This window comes from Pteropus vampyrus, unplaced genomic scaffold (genome assembly GCF_000151845.1).
Source record: "Pteropus vampyrus isolate Shadow unplaced genomic scaffold, Pvam_2.0 Scaffold140, whole genome shotgun sequence".
Taxonomy (NCBI): domain Eukaryota; kingdom Metazoa; phylum Chordata; class Mammalia; order Chiroptera; family Pteropodidae; genus Pteropus; species Pteropus vampyrus.
Window position 1 is genome coordinate 2656126 of NW_011888921.1, and position 16096 is coordinate 2672221.

The following is a 16096-nucleotide window of genomic DNA, read 5'->3' on the forward strand; positions in this document are numbered from 1 at the left end:
GATGTCCTCTAGACATTTGTGTTCCTCAGACTATGTAATTATGCTCCTAAAAATGGAAAATTGGGAGCATACACCCCAATATTGAACGTAGGTGTAAGTTAGATAGAAATATACAAAAGGAAATTTTTGATATGATAAAGTGAAATAAATCATTTAAAATTTTATTTATTAACTATATAAAAAGCTTTTGTGATCTTTTTAAGAAGTATATTATGAATTTCATTGTTTGTCTCCTCCCATGAGAACGTTAGCCCCATTTGGGTAGAGATTTTTGTCTGCTTTGTTTACTCAGTAGTCCAAGCATTAGAACAGTGTCTGGCAAATAGTGAATGCTTAATAAATTTTTGTTGAATGAATAACCAGAAACTATTTTATGAGAACAGTGAGCTTCAATTAAAAAAATATATATCAGTTTAATAGTTTGTCATACATTGATTCAGAAGTCTGTTTCTGTATTCAGTTTATTTTGATACTTGCTTTTCCATTGTGGAAGAATAATAAAAGGATGAAAATGTAACAATTGCATCATTGTACACTTAAATCATAATCCTCCTTTTTAAAAATTCCTCTGTCAGTTATGCAGTGTTTTTCTGTTGAAATTGATTTAGCATTTTTTCATCTTGCCTGAGATCAGTTTTTCTTGTAAATTTTGGGACACTGTCAAATTTTTATTTTTTTTATAAAAAAGATCAAATCAATTTCTGGGCAAGTAAAGATAACGATAGGTAAGGATAAATCCAAGTCTCTCCATGTTGCCTCCAAAATCAGTAAAGAGCAATGAGAAGAACAAATGAAACTACAAAATCTATACCCTCAGCATAACTAGAGGACAGTACGATAAATGAAGTTTTCTGTAAGTGGAAAAGTAATCACCAGATCCCAGCAGAATATTTTTCTCTTCTGACACAAGCATTTATAGAGAACAAGGGAAGTTCTGAAAAACTCTGAAAGAAAACTAAGGTTGCTCTAAAATCATCGTCAGAAAGAGAAACCACACCATAAGTGCAAAACAGTCCTGATAGATCAGAGCACCAACTACAGGTCTTGGGCTTAAAAGTGCATGTGATTTGAGATGGCAGTCTTTGAAAGGTTTTTTTTTTTTTTCTGAGGGAGAAGAAAGTTGAAGAGAAGTGAAGGCACCCTTTAGAGATTGGATGGTGAAGGAAGGAGAAGCAAAAGGGGAAATTTAAGGTCTTGCAAAGTAAAATAGAAACCTCTCCCCCAAATTATAGGACACATAACCATCCTTATCATCACCACCACCAAAAAAAAAAAAAAAGGTCATTCATTAAAGAAATCATACTTTGCTACAATAACAAAAGATGATGCTATCAAAACGAGAATCTTGTGAACCACCCCAAAGTCAAAGTCAAAATAGATGAAAGGCTCCTAAATTTATGGAAAGCCACCATAAGAAAACGTAACATGGGAATCAAAATATCTCAACAGATAAAACCCCCTCTCCAAAAGAAAACAACCATACAGCAGAAGAAAACTGTAACATAGCTCTCAAACTGAATGAAATAACCTCAAACAAGCATTTGGAGATAGGAAGAACTAACTAGAATTATAATTTAAAAACAAAAGAAATAAAAAATTATCCCTGAAAAACCCCCTAAATTACCAAGAAACCTAGGAAGAAATGGGAAGAGAGTTGACTGACCCCAGGAAAGATGGAAGACAATGACAAAAATTATCTTAGAAATTCTAAATTTCAAGATACTCAAGGGAGAATGGACTCAATTGAAAATTTAATAAAGGGCATTGAAGAAAGACAAAAATAATCAAGAAAAATGAAAATGAATTAAAGTAAAACAGGTAAAAGAGGAAGTGGTTGAGATGGAAATGAGACAAAAAGATTCAACGTGTATGTATAGTTGAATTATAAAAACTCAACATTGAGAAATAGTATTTAAAATTATAATTAAATTTTTTTCAGTAGTAAAAGAATACTTGTATCTACATGTTGAAAAGACTGTAGGATATCTGGGGATATTGATCTTAAGCAGTCAGTTTTGAGTCATATTCTTGTAAAAGTGTTAGACTTTAAAGTTCTGAAAGCCTCCGGGAAAAAAAAAAAATCCCAAATAACCTACAGGACAAGAGAATTAAATTGTCACAGACTTCTAAATAGTAACATACCAAGCAAAATAACAGTGGAACATTGTTTTCAAGAAACTATAGAGGGGAAAAAAGCAAGTCAAGAATTTTATATAAAGCTTTTCTTCCAGTAACAAGAGTAGAAAAACATTTTAAATATGCAAAACTCAGAGAATACTATACACATGAATCTTCTTGAGGAAGCTACCAGAACATGATTTTTATCCAACTAAGAGTTGACTAGTAAAATATCTGCAGAAGGATCCATGGTATCAAATATATTTAATTTGAAAACAAAATAAAAGGACAAAGTAAATGTGTCACATGAATTATCTCTAATCACTGCCTTAGCTGTAATCCACAATTTAGTTTTCATACTGAAAATAGACTCATAGATAGTTAATTAAAATAAAGTAAATAATAGCAAAATTTAAAAGATAAAATCAACAAGAATGTGGAAGAATAAACCTAAAACGGAATACAAACAAAAACAAATGAACCCGTGTTTCAAATGATATATTGTTGATCTAAAGACAAACAGAACTATATAAATTATATTGAATTTTAGAAGGTTTACTGTAAGGATTGAAAATGATGTGTAATTTCACTGAGAAAAACATGAGCCAGATTTCTCATCAGAGAAAAGAGTTAAAAATATGAAAAGGGAGACCTTTGGTACTGAATTAGCTGTAGAGGTATTAATACATATGATCTCATACTTTTATAGAGGTATAGAAATAGATTTATACACGTGCATGCATGTGTTTATATTTCTTATGTATATTGAAAGGGCCTAGATTTCCTCCATAAGGAATGAGCACACCTAAGGTATAGATATTGGTTTCTAAGTACCATTCCTCATTATAAAGAAGCAGTGTTCCTTGGAGAAAAAGGTGATTCTAGGGCAGGAATGGGGAAAATACAAGATGAGCCTGTTTTATCTTGTGTGATATATAAAGCAAGGAACTCAAAAATTTATAGAGACATGTCAAAGCATATGGAAACTGGTTTGAAAGGTCTCCCACTGGCTAAATCTAGAACAATTTGGAGATTAAAATAAATAATAACAGGAATATAATAGTCATTGAATAATTTTTGAGTCTGTGGTGTATAAATAAACAAATGAGATAGGATGGAAAGAACTCAATTATAGCAGACTCAAAACCAGCTAATAAATGTAGACAGAATAAATGGAATTAAGAAAAATCACCATTACAGTAGTAATTGATTCAGTCAAGAATCATCAATGGATGCTAAAACTAGTGGGTGAAAGTTTGATAAAGAACAGGATATTTACATAGCCTTAAAGTATTCTCACATAATTTAGTTATTAATTTCCAAAAGGAAAAGAGTAACTTCATAGTAATTTAGTAATCCCAAACTTAACAAAATAAGCAAAGTTAACAGCACCAAATTGACATGGATATGCATTTACTTCCGTGGCATTCCTGTGAAAGTGCATTTTCTATACCTAGAAACATCAGGCAAACCTCCCCCTTACTTTCTTTTTATCTGTTTTCTACCTCCTTTCTCTTTAACCTTCCTCTGTTATCTCCCCCCACTTCTTCCCCTTCCCAAAGCAGCTCTGTTTCTTCACCATGGCTTTAAGCAGAATTAAAATGTTTTTCTGAATTTTTTTTTTTCTAAAAAAGTCATTTGCTTGTGAGAATATATCTTTGGTACAGCTTTCTTTCAGTGATGCACCAAAAAGTCATTCTTCATGAATTTCATTTTTGAAAGAGAGTCTAAGAAATGCTGTAGGCTCAGATGTCTTAGAAACATCTGTACTTGAGCTCAGCTATATAGAAAACATACACAGTATAATTTACTTGAATCCTTGTTTTCTCACCTCAGTAGTGCTTTATCATTTGCCAGCAGTATTTTATTTTGTTGCCATATTTTCCATGTATTAACTTAGCCATTTTTATCATGAGAAAAAGAAGTGTTTCCCCAGTGATACGAAAGTTGGCCTTTGAAAGACTCTTGTAAATATTTATCAGTACACTTACTTGAAATAATCTATATCTTTAAACTTTATAAAGTTTTTATTACGTTTCAATGATGAAAAATATTGCTGAGAAAAAATAGAGAGGTTTGTCTTCAAATTCTGAATCCTTAGAACATCTTTCAGATCTTCATTAAAGTATAACATTAGCCTAGGACAAGATTCATCATCACCATTGAAGCTGTAAATCCACAATTCAGGTAGGTGTTTGTTTTGATAATTTATAAATCTTTTGGCCTACCTTCATTTCTGATTACATTGCCATTATTTTTACTTCATAGTATTGTTGGTAATGAGCTCATGTGAGAACTGTAAGATCTGCCATTTTCTTTATTTTTGCTTGCTTTATTCAAACTCTAGTTTCTTTGAAGGAATCTAATTTTCTTATTTTTTTGTGTGACATAATGTAGTTTAAATGAGAGAATATCTAAAATCCACTTAACTTAGACATACATTGACATTAGTACATAGAATCTAATGAATAATTAAAGTTCCACTGGTCAAAGGCTAATGAATGTATGAGGATTCCACTGTTTCCCTCCCCACATTGTCTCACATATTGACCGCCTGGTATATGGAGCAAGGGAGGGAGGAGGCAGTGTCAATTCATAAATTAAATGTTTCTCCCTATTGGAGTATCTTGCATATGTGCCCCAGTTTGAAGGGTACTCTTCTCTAGAAGCAAAAGTTGAGGCGTAATGTTCTGAGAAAGCCTGTACTGGTAAAAGAGGTACCTTGGGAATTCTTTGTTCTTTCTGGCACAACAAAGGGGCATATGAGAGATCCAAAAGTAGAAATATTCTGGAATTTTTTATTAATTTTTTTTCAATGAAGCATGGATGTTTCATTTTATTAAATAAACTTTGACATCCTTATATTTCCCCTTCAATCTACAGGTGAATTTAATGTTACAGAATTCAATATTGAACTGTCATTAGATTTCTGCAATGAAATCTTCAGACTTGAATGTGTGTGTGTGTTATATTAATAGATTGACTTTTTTAACATTTATATATGTAGTCTTATGTAACTGCAATTTTTGTGAAGTTTGTCAGAGTTTTGCTAGATTAGTTTTCAGAGAGCTTCTAATCTTTTCCTGTAATTGAAAACATTTTGCATAGAAGTGGAATTATCTGTTTTTCAAAAGTTTGAAATAACTCACCACTTTTTTCCTGATGTTTTGATTTTTTTTATATTATGAAATATGCACACAACAAAAGCTTAATGCACACGTTTATACCAAAACTCAATATCATAGAAGCACCTTTTTTTTTTTTTTTAATTGCATTTCTATTCTGAGGGATAATTTAGAGCTTATTTCCTAGGAGATAATTATTATCTGGCTTTTCTTTTTGGGTTAACCACATACCTTGTTTATTGCTAAAAAAAATTTAAATTTTGTTGCTTCTTTATAACATTCATATAAATGGAATCATAATGTGTTCTCCTGAAATAATTTTTTTACTTAACATTTTGTTATTGATGCCATTTGTATTGATCCATGTTCGTATATTAATTTTCATTGCCATATAATATTTCATTGCATGAATATGCCACAGTGTTTTAATGCATGGTATGAATATTTGGACTGTTTCCATTTTCATCTAGAGTATATGCCTAAGAGCATAATTGCTACATCAAAGAGTATTCTTGCTTTTCTCCTATTCTCTGCATATTATATACATTAATATTTTTATTTCCCTATAGTGATTTGGAAAGTAATGATCCTGATTTTAATTTTGTTGTTAAACATTTGAAAAAAAATTAGAAATATTGCCAAGAATATACTTTCCTTAACTATAAGAATAAACCCATTTTGTTCACGCCTTAATATAAATAACTGTGTACAGTTTTAATTCTTCTACTGCCTTCTCTTTTTATTTTTATGGAAACCTTTTTGAACGTCATATAAAGATTATCATTTTCGAATTATTTTAATAGTGTTACATTTTTATTTTCTTTTGTAATTACCAACAGCATTTGCATTCTTTTTTGTAATATAACAGTTAGTTACGGTCGAGACTAATATCTGTCTGAGTTTAAATAGTTTCTGTGTTCATCATCAGTTATCTGTATTACTATTTAACCATTCCTTAATTCTGATCCAGCTATTGATTAGTGTACGTTTTTGAGATTTTTTTCTGGAGAGCTATGTGGCTTTATTTTTTTCTGAGTCATGACATATCTGAAAATGAATTTCGGTTGTCTTAGTTGAGCAACGTGATTGGGTAGAGATTTCTTGTGAAATAACTTTTCTCCTCAAAACTCTGATATTTGTTTATTATTGTCTAGCAATTAATTTAGAAGAAAGTCAAGCCTGGTTCAACTGTTCCATGTAACTTTTGGGTAGTGGGGGTGGTTCTGCCTACTTCTAGGAATCTTCTTTACTTTGAAGCTTAAATCTTTCATCAAGATGTGTCTGAGTATTTTTCTCATTTTATTAAATTTTTCCTGGTAGCTCATGCACCCTGACATCCCAGCCCCAGGGATCTTTTTGATTACACATTAAGCATTTTAGATAAAGAATTTTTTCTGTCATGTCAACGATTATTATTATTGTATCAAAGACTATTCTGGTCTTTCCTTCAGGACCACTAGATTTTGTTTTCTTTCTATGTTTGAGCTCCTGTTTATCATACATGTCTTAATTTTGAACAGTTGTTTTCATTAGTTCTTTTTCTTTCCATGTAGAACTTTATCCAGCTTTCCTCTACATTATCAGAGTTATCTTCTACATCGTCATATCTACTCTTTAATGGCCCCTGCTTTTGGGGATAATTCTGGGCAAAAAAAATTTCATTACTTTTATAGTTTTCAAGTCACCATGTCACCATACTTGATTTTGTGCCTGGTGTTTCATCTTGAAGTTACTTGTATACCACATCAATAGTTCCCATTACCTGAAATGGTACCTCTATGACAGTGCTTTTCATAGGTGCCCACACACCTGGGTCTTTGGGTTCATTTTGACAAAGAGCTACAAGGTGAAGTTTATAGAGGACTTTGCTTCCTTGCACAACCACTGAGTTCAACCTAACCTTCTAAAAGTTTTTTCTTAATAATTATCACTCTCTGGATCCTATTGTCAGACATACACACTCACATTCCATTGATCCTTCCTAGCTAAAGAAAATATAAATTGAACTTGCCTTTTTATGGGTTTTGGCCTAGGATCTCTTCCACTAGATCATGTTCCTCTCTCAAGAAGTGTTTTGCAAATTAGTCTTGTGGATCCTTGAAGTTACTTTTAGTGGACTAGAATTTTTGAAAGTTTCTAACTTAAGAATGATGCAGTATCCCTCTATTTTTATTCTTCAGAGTTCTTTGCAGTTGTATTTGAGTGAAGAAATGAATATGGGTCCTTGAACTGCCGTCTTTTCCTAAAACTTATGGAGAAGTTTTTATATAGAAGTGTTCCCAGTCGTATACATTTGATTGTTTTCCCCTTGTTCCAAGAATAATCAAGTGTTTTCTTGATTGGTGATTGTTGTTATCGTTGTTTTTAATTATTGAGAATTCTACCAAAATGTTTACAGATGGGGTTATATGGTATCTGGGAATTGCTTTAAAGTAATCTGAAAGAGGAATATGAAGATAGTTAATTGTGGTTTAGGTGAAATAAGATTTACCATGAGTTAATATCTGCTGATGGGTATCATGCACTAGTCTCTCTACTTTTACATATGGGTTTGGAATTTTACATCATAAAAGTTATTTTTAATTTTTCAAGAGTTTAATTTCTTAGAAAAAATCTTTGAATTGCATTGTAGTTAGAGAATATGCCCTATAAAATATTTAATCCTAAATTTATTGTGATTTTCTATGTGAATTGATATATGATCAGTTTTATATAATTTCCGTGGATATTTGAAAAAAAAAACATTGTATGTCTAAACAAATTAATCTTATTGGTGATTATATTCAAGTCTTTGATAATCTATCTTATTTTTTGTGTATGTGTACTTGATCTGCTAGATACTGCAAGAGGTTAAATATTCCACATTCATAGTAAAACTACCAAGATTATTTGATGCTATTTTGAATGGACTCTCCCCCTCAGCCCCCAGTAGTTTTGGTCACACTTAAGCTTCTTAATTGAACCATTTAAAATACCATTTAAATTGTACCATTTAAAATAATTTGTATATGCCAATTTTGATATTTGCCTCCATCCTCTAAGTCTATGATGTATGCCAAAGAATCCACCATAAAATAAATTGATGCAGAATTGAAGAAAAAGAAGATATAAGTCACACAATCTGAATCTTCCTAATGTTGAACTGTGGAACCTAGTTTTCTGTGGTTGCCTGATGAAGGAGTTACTGCCATCTGTATTCCAATATTTTACCAGTCTTGAGTTAAATATATAGCGTGCTAGGCAGATTGCTGTAACAGCTCAGTAATTAATATATTAACTATTCAAGATGTTATTGACTTTGAGAAGAGAAATGTGCAGTCTGTCTAGCATTTGTAATTTAATGAGTGAACACAGTGTATCTGTTACTGTGTAAACTCAAGGTCATAAGAATTAAATCTGAAGGCTTAGACTTTAAATTTTAATTTTGTAGCTTAACCGCTTTTTCCTGCTTATTAATACTTTTTTAATTTTTAGAAGTATAACTTTGAAGAACCAAGAAAAGACTTAGTGTTTGTTTATTAAGAGGGTCAAGGGGTCAGAACTGGGTATGAACTAAGAAAGGTTGAATCCCAGTTAGAAATAGTTAATCATGATTGTGAGAACAATTACTGGCCCTCAATCCAGTGAAATAAAAATTTCAAAATCATAACAATTTGCCTAAATCATAAATTTCTAGGGTTTAGAATAATGTAAAGAATCTCTTTGGAGGAATAAGGTTAGAATGTGCCAAGGGACCAAAAGTCATATATTTTTAAAATCCTAAGAAAATTTGAATTATAAAAGGCTTTATATAATAACATATACTGTTAATTATGAGTGTACAGTTCTTGTGTACTGTCAGTCACTCCATGTTACTCTCCATTTTGGGTATTCTGGGAGGGAAAACATCATATTTATAGTCTTTCTTTACTAGTAATGTTGTTTTCTCCCCCAGCCATAATTAAACACAAATTTTAAATCTACTATGCTCAATTATGAGTAACATATTTATAAAGAGCATTTTAAAATATTATTAGTATAAGATCTTATTTTTAAAATTCTACATCTTCATTGTTATTTGTTATATTTATGTAAAAATTATTTAATAAAGATTATATTTAATTTATTTTTAACCACTGCACAGTGAGTTTAATCAGTTCTGAAAGATCATACTCTCTAAAATACCTCTCTATACTATTGCCTGAGCGATTTCATGTGATGTAAATAATCTCTCATTTGCAGAAAATGTCACCTAATTTTTGAGCAGCTATTTGTGTCTAACTTTATATATACTTTTCTTTTTTATGATACCTGCATTAGAAATTCAAAAAGAACAGGCTTGATTTATTTACCTATTTAAGTCCACTGTGTGTCTATACTGGAGAGAGGCTCTTTTTAATCATCCTTTTGTTTTTTGTTTTTGGACTATAAATGCTGTCTGCTGGGGGACATCCCCAGGGTCAGGGTGCAGTACATACCCTCCTCAATGCAAGGCTTATATCAGCGCATATGTCCCTGTGTTAGTATACTGTGTCTCCAACGGTAAAGAAAAAGTGTTGGATTCATTAGCTATCAAGCTGCCAGCTAGGAAAGAGTTCATTGCTCAAATTGAGCTTATATGGAGAACTTGGAAGGAATGGAAAAGGACAGTTTAATTCCTTTCCAAGCTCAAAGACATGAATTATTATGCCTTGTAAGTTGAAAAGGGAAAATGAAGAATGGTAAAGATTTTCCATGTCATAGTTTTTATATTTATAAAATTATAGCTTCCATTCATCCCACCTTGAAAGTTAAGGTTTGGTACTAAAAACAAAGTAGTACTTATGAGATCATCTTATACATTTATTGATAAACCCCTTCTTCATCTCAGCTGCGTACAAAAGCAAAGGGGCGGGTAGCTGCAGGACTTTAAAAATAGCTATTAATGGATTTAGTGCCTGCCTGGATCAGAAAATGGTAGAAGGTTCTAGAACTTTTCTGTGATAAATATAAGGCATTGTATTAATCAGCTCAACTTACTTGTGAAGTACAATAACAAGTTACAGACTTTGACAGTTTTCCCATTTTAAAATCTTACTTGAGAATCGTATTATAAACTAATAGGTAATGAATGATAGATTGTAAATTTGAAAATTTAATTCTAATTAATATCAAGAAGATTGATCATACTCAGTATTGGTAATACAGTGGGGGATACAAGAACTATCTCATAAATTGGACAGACTATATTAGGCGCATGACTTTTGAATGGGAACTTGGCTGTATTGGTGTTTAAAACGAGCATACCATTTCCAATGTCTATGCAGGAAAAAATATTCAAACTAGTGCACAGATTAAGCTTTTTTGCTGCATTGATTTGTAATAGCAGAAAAACAAAATTGAAGATAGCTAAATGTATTACTAGAGATCTAGTTAAATTGCGATGTATCAGTAAGCTCAAATACAGCTATTAAAGACTGAACTGGTACCATATGTACTGAACATCCTTAGATCTCTAAAATATGTCAAGTAAAACTATACACAGAAAATATATAGAAGTATGCACATGAACCTGTGGTTATCTCTGGTGAGTGAGACAGGGGAGGTCAGGGGTTAGAGAATCTTCCTATGTTTACTTGTTTTTTACAATGACTGTACATAATTTTTTAAAATCAGTAGATTTTGCCATTCATCTACAGACAGTTGTCCTTTGATTTTCCATACTTTCATATTTTCATTTGAGTAGTGGTGTGGTTTTTTATGGAAACAGAAAAACACTTTTAGAATCATTCCATTGAGTTTGCAGTTTTATACTGTCGAAGTGATTATTCCGCTAATATAAGAGGTTTGTAGTATCTTAATGTTTTTAAAAAATTTAGGGCCTCTAGAAAAGGAAAACATATATGTGATAAGACTTAAAAAGTAATATGTAACTCTATTTTTAAATCTCTGCTGTGTTGTTTTTCCATTTCAGTTACCTAGAAAAGTACGAGAAAGTTCATCATTTTGGGGAGGATGATGATGAGGTACCACCGGGCAATCCAAAGCCACAGCTTCCTATTGGTGCAATTCCATCTTCCTACAATTACCAGCAACACAGTGTGTCAGGTAAAAATATTGCAAGTTAACAGAGCATAGGTCCAGAGTTTTGCTTTAGGAAAATAGACATCCAATCCTTTAGTTCGCACATGAGAGCACTTAAAGCCTTGTGGTAATGCAGCTTTCAAAGATCAACACCTAATTTGTATCAGGGCCTTTCTGTCATGGTCTCCATAAGGTTTTTAGTTGTAGGAATTTTCGGAGTTACAAATACCTATACTTTCAAGGGAAATTTTTTTCCTTCTTTCTTTGAATAATGCTCAGTTTAACCTGAATAATCACTAACATGAAAAGAGGAAGATTCTGTTGGGAACAGGAAAACCAAGAATACTTAGATAGCATTTACTCGATTTCCTACAATTATTGGAATTCCCAGCACCAGAATTCCACAGAAATGTTTCTAACTATTCAGTTGTTTTCCTGTCGTGGTACCAAAATAAGATTTTTTCCATTTAAGTCATTCTTGTAATACAGTCTGCAGCAAAGAAGAACAGGACACAGATTGGAAATAATCAGATTGAGAGCATAATAAATTGGTTCTTGAGGCAGGGTAGATGGAGATTCCAGTGTTAAGAGACTCTAGGGTTTGGATCTGTGATGACTAGGAAGAGAGCTCTGAAGAGATAAGCATCTTTTCTTCAATCATCAACATTTGGCCTAAAAAAGAAGAGATAATGTATTTTTCAAGGTTATCTTCTTTATAAAATACACAATGATCTAGATACTTATTATTCTTCATTGACGCTAGTCCTAATCTCATATAGGTAATTCTTATATCTAAGCTTTCTCATTTGTGCCAATATCACTAATTATTTTATTTTCTATTACCTATTTTCAAAGTTTCTTTCATGGTGAATTTGATTCCATATTTCTTCCCCAATCAGTAATAACTGAAGAAACAGAATCTGTGATCTCCATTAGAAGAGGCTTCATAGGATGCTTTTGTATAATTGAAGCCAGGTGGTGATGAGCGCAAACCAAACCTAGCTTTGTTTTTAATGAGTAGGTATTACCTCAGGAACCAGAATTAAAGAACATTTTAAATCATGTAGAAGATCTTGCTAATAGTTTAGGTGAAAATTAAATTGGGTGACTTGTTAGATGATATGCTCCCTATTCCTAAAAAGGGCTAATGACCATTATCTCACTTAAGGATGTTAAGGTATTTCTACGTTGAATGCAACATCGTACTAACCTTTAAGACCATTTTCAGCTTTACAACTCTTTGGTTCCTATGTTACAGTAACAGCAGAACTGTCCATTATTGTAGCTTAAATAGAGGTTGATGGCTGCTATTACAGATACCCAAACTGACCCACTTCTATGTTTGATCTGTTTAAAATGAAATTTTTTCTAGCTCTGGTTATTTTTTTCCTCCTCTAATTAAAACATTTACTTCAATAAAGAAGATATAAAATATTTCTGGTATTTCAGAAGTCTCATGAAAGTTACTACAGAAGTTAAGGGAATGACAGAATTGTTTAACACTGTATTATAACTCCTTTCTAATATGCAGTCATATGTCTGTCCTTTTTTAAAGGAGAATCTGAGCAGTTATATAATATATGTTGCATGTTTGACAAAATCAGGATTGGGGACTCATGAAAAGAAATTAAGAATTGCTCGGGAATGTCAGACTATAATATCTAATTAAAAAAGAAAAGAGGTAGTCTTTCAGGGCAATATGTATGAATTTGAAGGTGCTTTTTATTTTTCTAGAGGGAGCCATAGCAACATTATGACAATGTTCTAAAAATTAACATGATCAGTATACAAAACAAATCTTTCACTAATTTTTTTAAGTGTTGTTATGGAAAATATAATCAATTTGTGTGTGTGCGCATGCACGTGTGTACGTGTGTGTGTGTGTGTGTGTGTGTGTGTGTGTGTAAAATAAATACCAAAATAGAGTTACAGAGTGGTAGATTAAGAACTATTAGGAAATTTTAGTTATAACCTTTCAAGGATTTGTGTTTACACCTTTTATCATTCAGTCTTACTATATTTGAAGATTTGGATAATGTATTTGGATAAATGTGTCTATCTAGATATACTTATTGTTGATATTAAGAAAAGCTATTCTAAGACAATACTTTGAAAGGTAATATAATAAATTTCAATTGAGAGTAGTTCCAGGGAATTTGGCGTAAAGTGCAATTCTACTCGTAATTCTCAGAATAGAATAAATGGAATACTGGACTTTGATATGGGACCAAATTTTGTTTTAAGAATATTGGCTCCTTTTGCTCAGTGACTTTAAATAGCAAAAAATATTGAGCAGATTTTGCTTTGAACTGTAGAATTATTAAACTTTGGCACCAGTATATGGTGCTTTTGTCATTTATATGGTTTTTCCACTTTTTTTTTGCCATATATATCTAAGCCTTTGGTTTCTTTATTCTTTTTCCCTTGGTATTGATTTGGATATAGTCAGTTCTGCAGTATTATAGGGTAAATTATTAAGAACTTTGTATTCATCTTCTCTTACACTTATAAATTAGAATTAAAAATTTAATTTTTTAAATTAAAAATTGTTATTTGCAATATTGTTAGTAGAAAAATTGTGAAAGGCTAAAGTGACAAATAACTCATTGAAGTTAATAGAACTGTGGTGGTGCTAGCCATGATTTTAGTGATTATTTAATCCAATCCAATCATTTTAGTAAAAGGAGGCCAAGAACCCTGTCATTTGCGTTTTGGTACTTAAATTTGAAAAAGTTTCTTACAGGAAGATGTTGTTTTCTAGTTTTATCAATTATATTTGAGTAAAGATTTTTCCCTTAAATGTTCCATATTCTGACAGATATTTCCACTACAAAAATCACTGCCAATAAATATCACTGGAAAGAAAGTATTATTTAAGTCCTACAATGTAAACAGCTCTCCAGAAACAATTCTTTTCCTCTAAACTGAAAAGAAAGAGAAGTGATTGCCTCAGATTAAATTAAGTTTGTCAACAATGATTCATTTGTGTAAACTTTGAGTCAAGAATGTTGAAAATAAATTTCCAGTCCCATTCCGATTATAAAATTATAGCTGTTCAGTTGTATCTCCTTGGGGAAGTGAAGGGAGGCTTTTCAAATCTTAGAAACATTTTTTCCCTGCATTATCTTAGGAATCTTTACCAAGCCTGATGTAATTAAAGGACTTTTTATAATTATCATATTTATTCATTTTATTTTAATTGGAGATGTCTTTGGCAAAGTTATTCAGATAAGGATATACTCAATTGAATATCTTATGTAGCAAACAACAAGTCTAAGATTGTACAGAAAGCACATAAACAAGACTCGACAAACATTGAATGTGCTGCTAAATTTTCTTTCCATCGAAGAGATTTGTATAAATCAGACTTCACAAAATTCAAACTTCTTCTCCAAATACACTTAAAAAATGAAAAGACAAGCCACTGTCTGGGAGAAAATACTTACATAACAAATATTAAATAAGCGACTCACATCAGAATTTTTGAAACTGATAATATTAAGTGCTGACAAGGATGCAGAGCTAAAGGAACTTTTATACATTGGTGGTGAAAAGACAAGATGTTATAGCCACTTTGGAAAACAGTTTCACAGTTTCTTAGAAAATTTAATAATTCTGTAATTAGGTAAAGAAGGTATGCAATGTGTCTAAAAACATGATATTGTTAAAGATATCAAAGGAACCAGTTTCCCTAGTTTTATATTATATAAAAATCAGAAAAAGTTTGTTGAAATGCAAGAGAAAAAGTATAGATTAGATCAGTTAAAATGATGACACTAATAATTTGGCAGTGACATCCAGAGGGTATGTACATTTTTGTATTTTAATATTTTTTGAAGAATTTAATTTAACTTAAATTTAGAAAGTTGAACTCTTTAAAACTCTACTCAATTTATATTTTATAAAAGAAAAAAAGCTTCTGTCCTGTACTCAGGAAATAGTAAACATAAAGGTATCTATTCCTTGATAAATTTAAGGTGTTTTTGTTTTTATCTTTGTTAGATTATCTTCGTCAAAGTTATGGGCTATCTATGGACTTCAATTCGCCAAATGATTATAATAAATTGGTGCTTTCACTATTATCTGGACTCCCAAATGAAGTGGACTTTGCTATTAATGTATGTACTCTTCTATCAAATGAAAGCAAACACGTCATGCAACTTGAAAAAGACCCTAAGATCATCACTTTATTACTTGCTAATGCCGGAGTGTTTGACGACAGTAAGTTTTAAGCTGAACATATTGTATGATCATTCTATAATGGTGTTATAGATTTTTTTAAAAGGTATTTAAGGAGAAATACTTTTTATTAGTCAGTATAATCACATTCTTTATTTGCTTTTGTTATATTAAGTGTTATTTAAAATAATGAATGTTACGATTTTTTTAATACTTGAATACTTAAATACTTGAATAGTAATTTAGTCTCACTAGAGCTTGTGAAATAAAAACCCTAGGGATTTCTTAGAGTTATAAATGGGTTTCTTAATTTGAGAAGATTGTTTAATACAAAATTCTGAAAAAAGAAAAATGGGATCTGGATGAAATTGTTTTTTTTGCAGTATATTTCTCTTATTGTGTGGTTATAATTTTTTCAACAGTTTAGATCAATGCATTTGAAAATTTGCTGCCTATGTAATTAGAATAAGATTTATCAAATATTTCATATTTTTTTTTCTTGTAGGTTTTGCTAATTATAGGTTTTTATAAATGAAATTTATTTTCTGTGAATTATCTCATTAAATCTAGGTGGTTCTTCAGACCAGATTGCTCTGTTCTCTGTAGTATAACAATTTAATAGGGATTTAGAA

General features: G+C 31.2%; 1 protein-coding gene across 2 annotated transcripts in view; it reads left to right on the forward strand.

The window, feature by feature from the left end:
* Window positions 1-16096, forward strand: part of ARID2 (AT-rich interaction domain 2) — a 126316-nt gene that overhangs the window by 56227 nt on the left and 53993 nt on the right. For both annotated transcript variants that reach the window (XM_023535443.1, XM_023535442.1), the window contains exons 2-3: window positions 11176-11309; window positions 15288-15506. In XM_023535443.1, the coding sequence (XP_023391211.1) occupies window positions 15317-15506 (190 nt within the window). In that variant the 5' untranslated portion in view covers window positions 11176-11309; window positions 15288-15316. The remainder of the gene's footprint in view (window positions 1-11175; window positions 11310-15287; window positions 15507-16096) is intronic.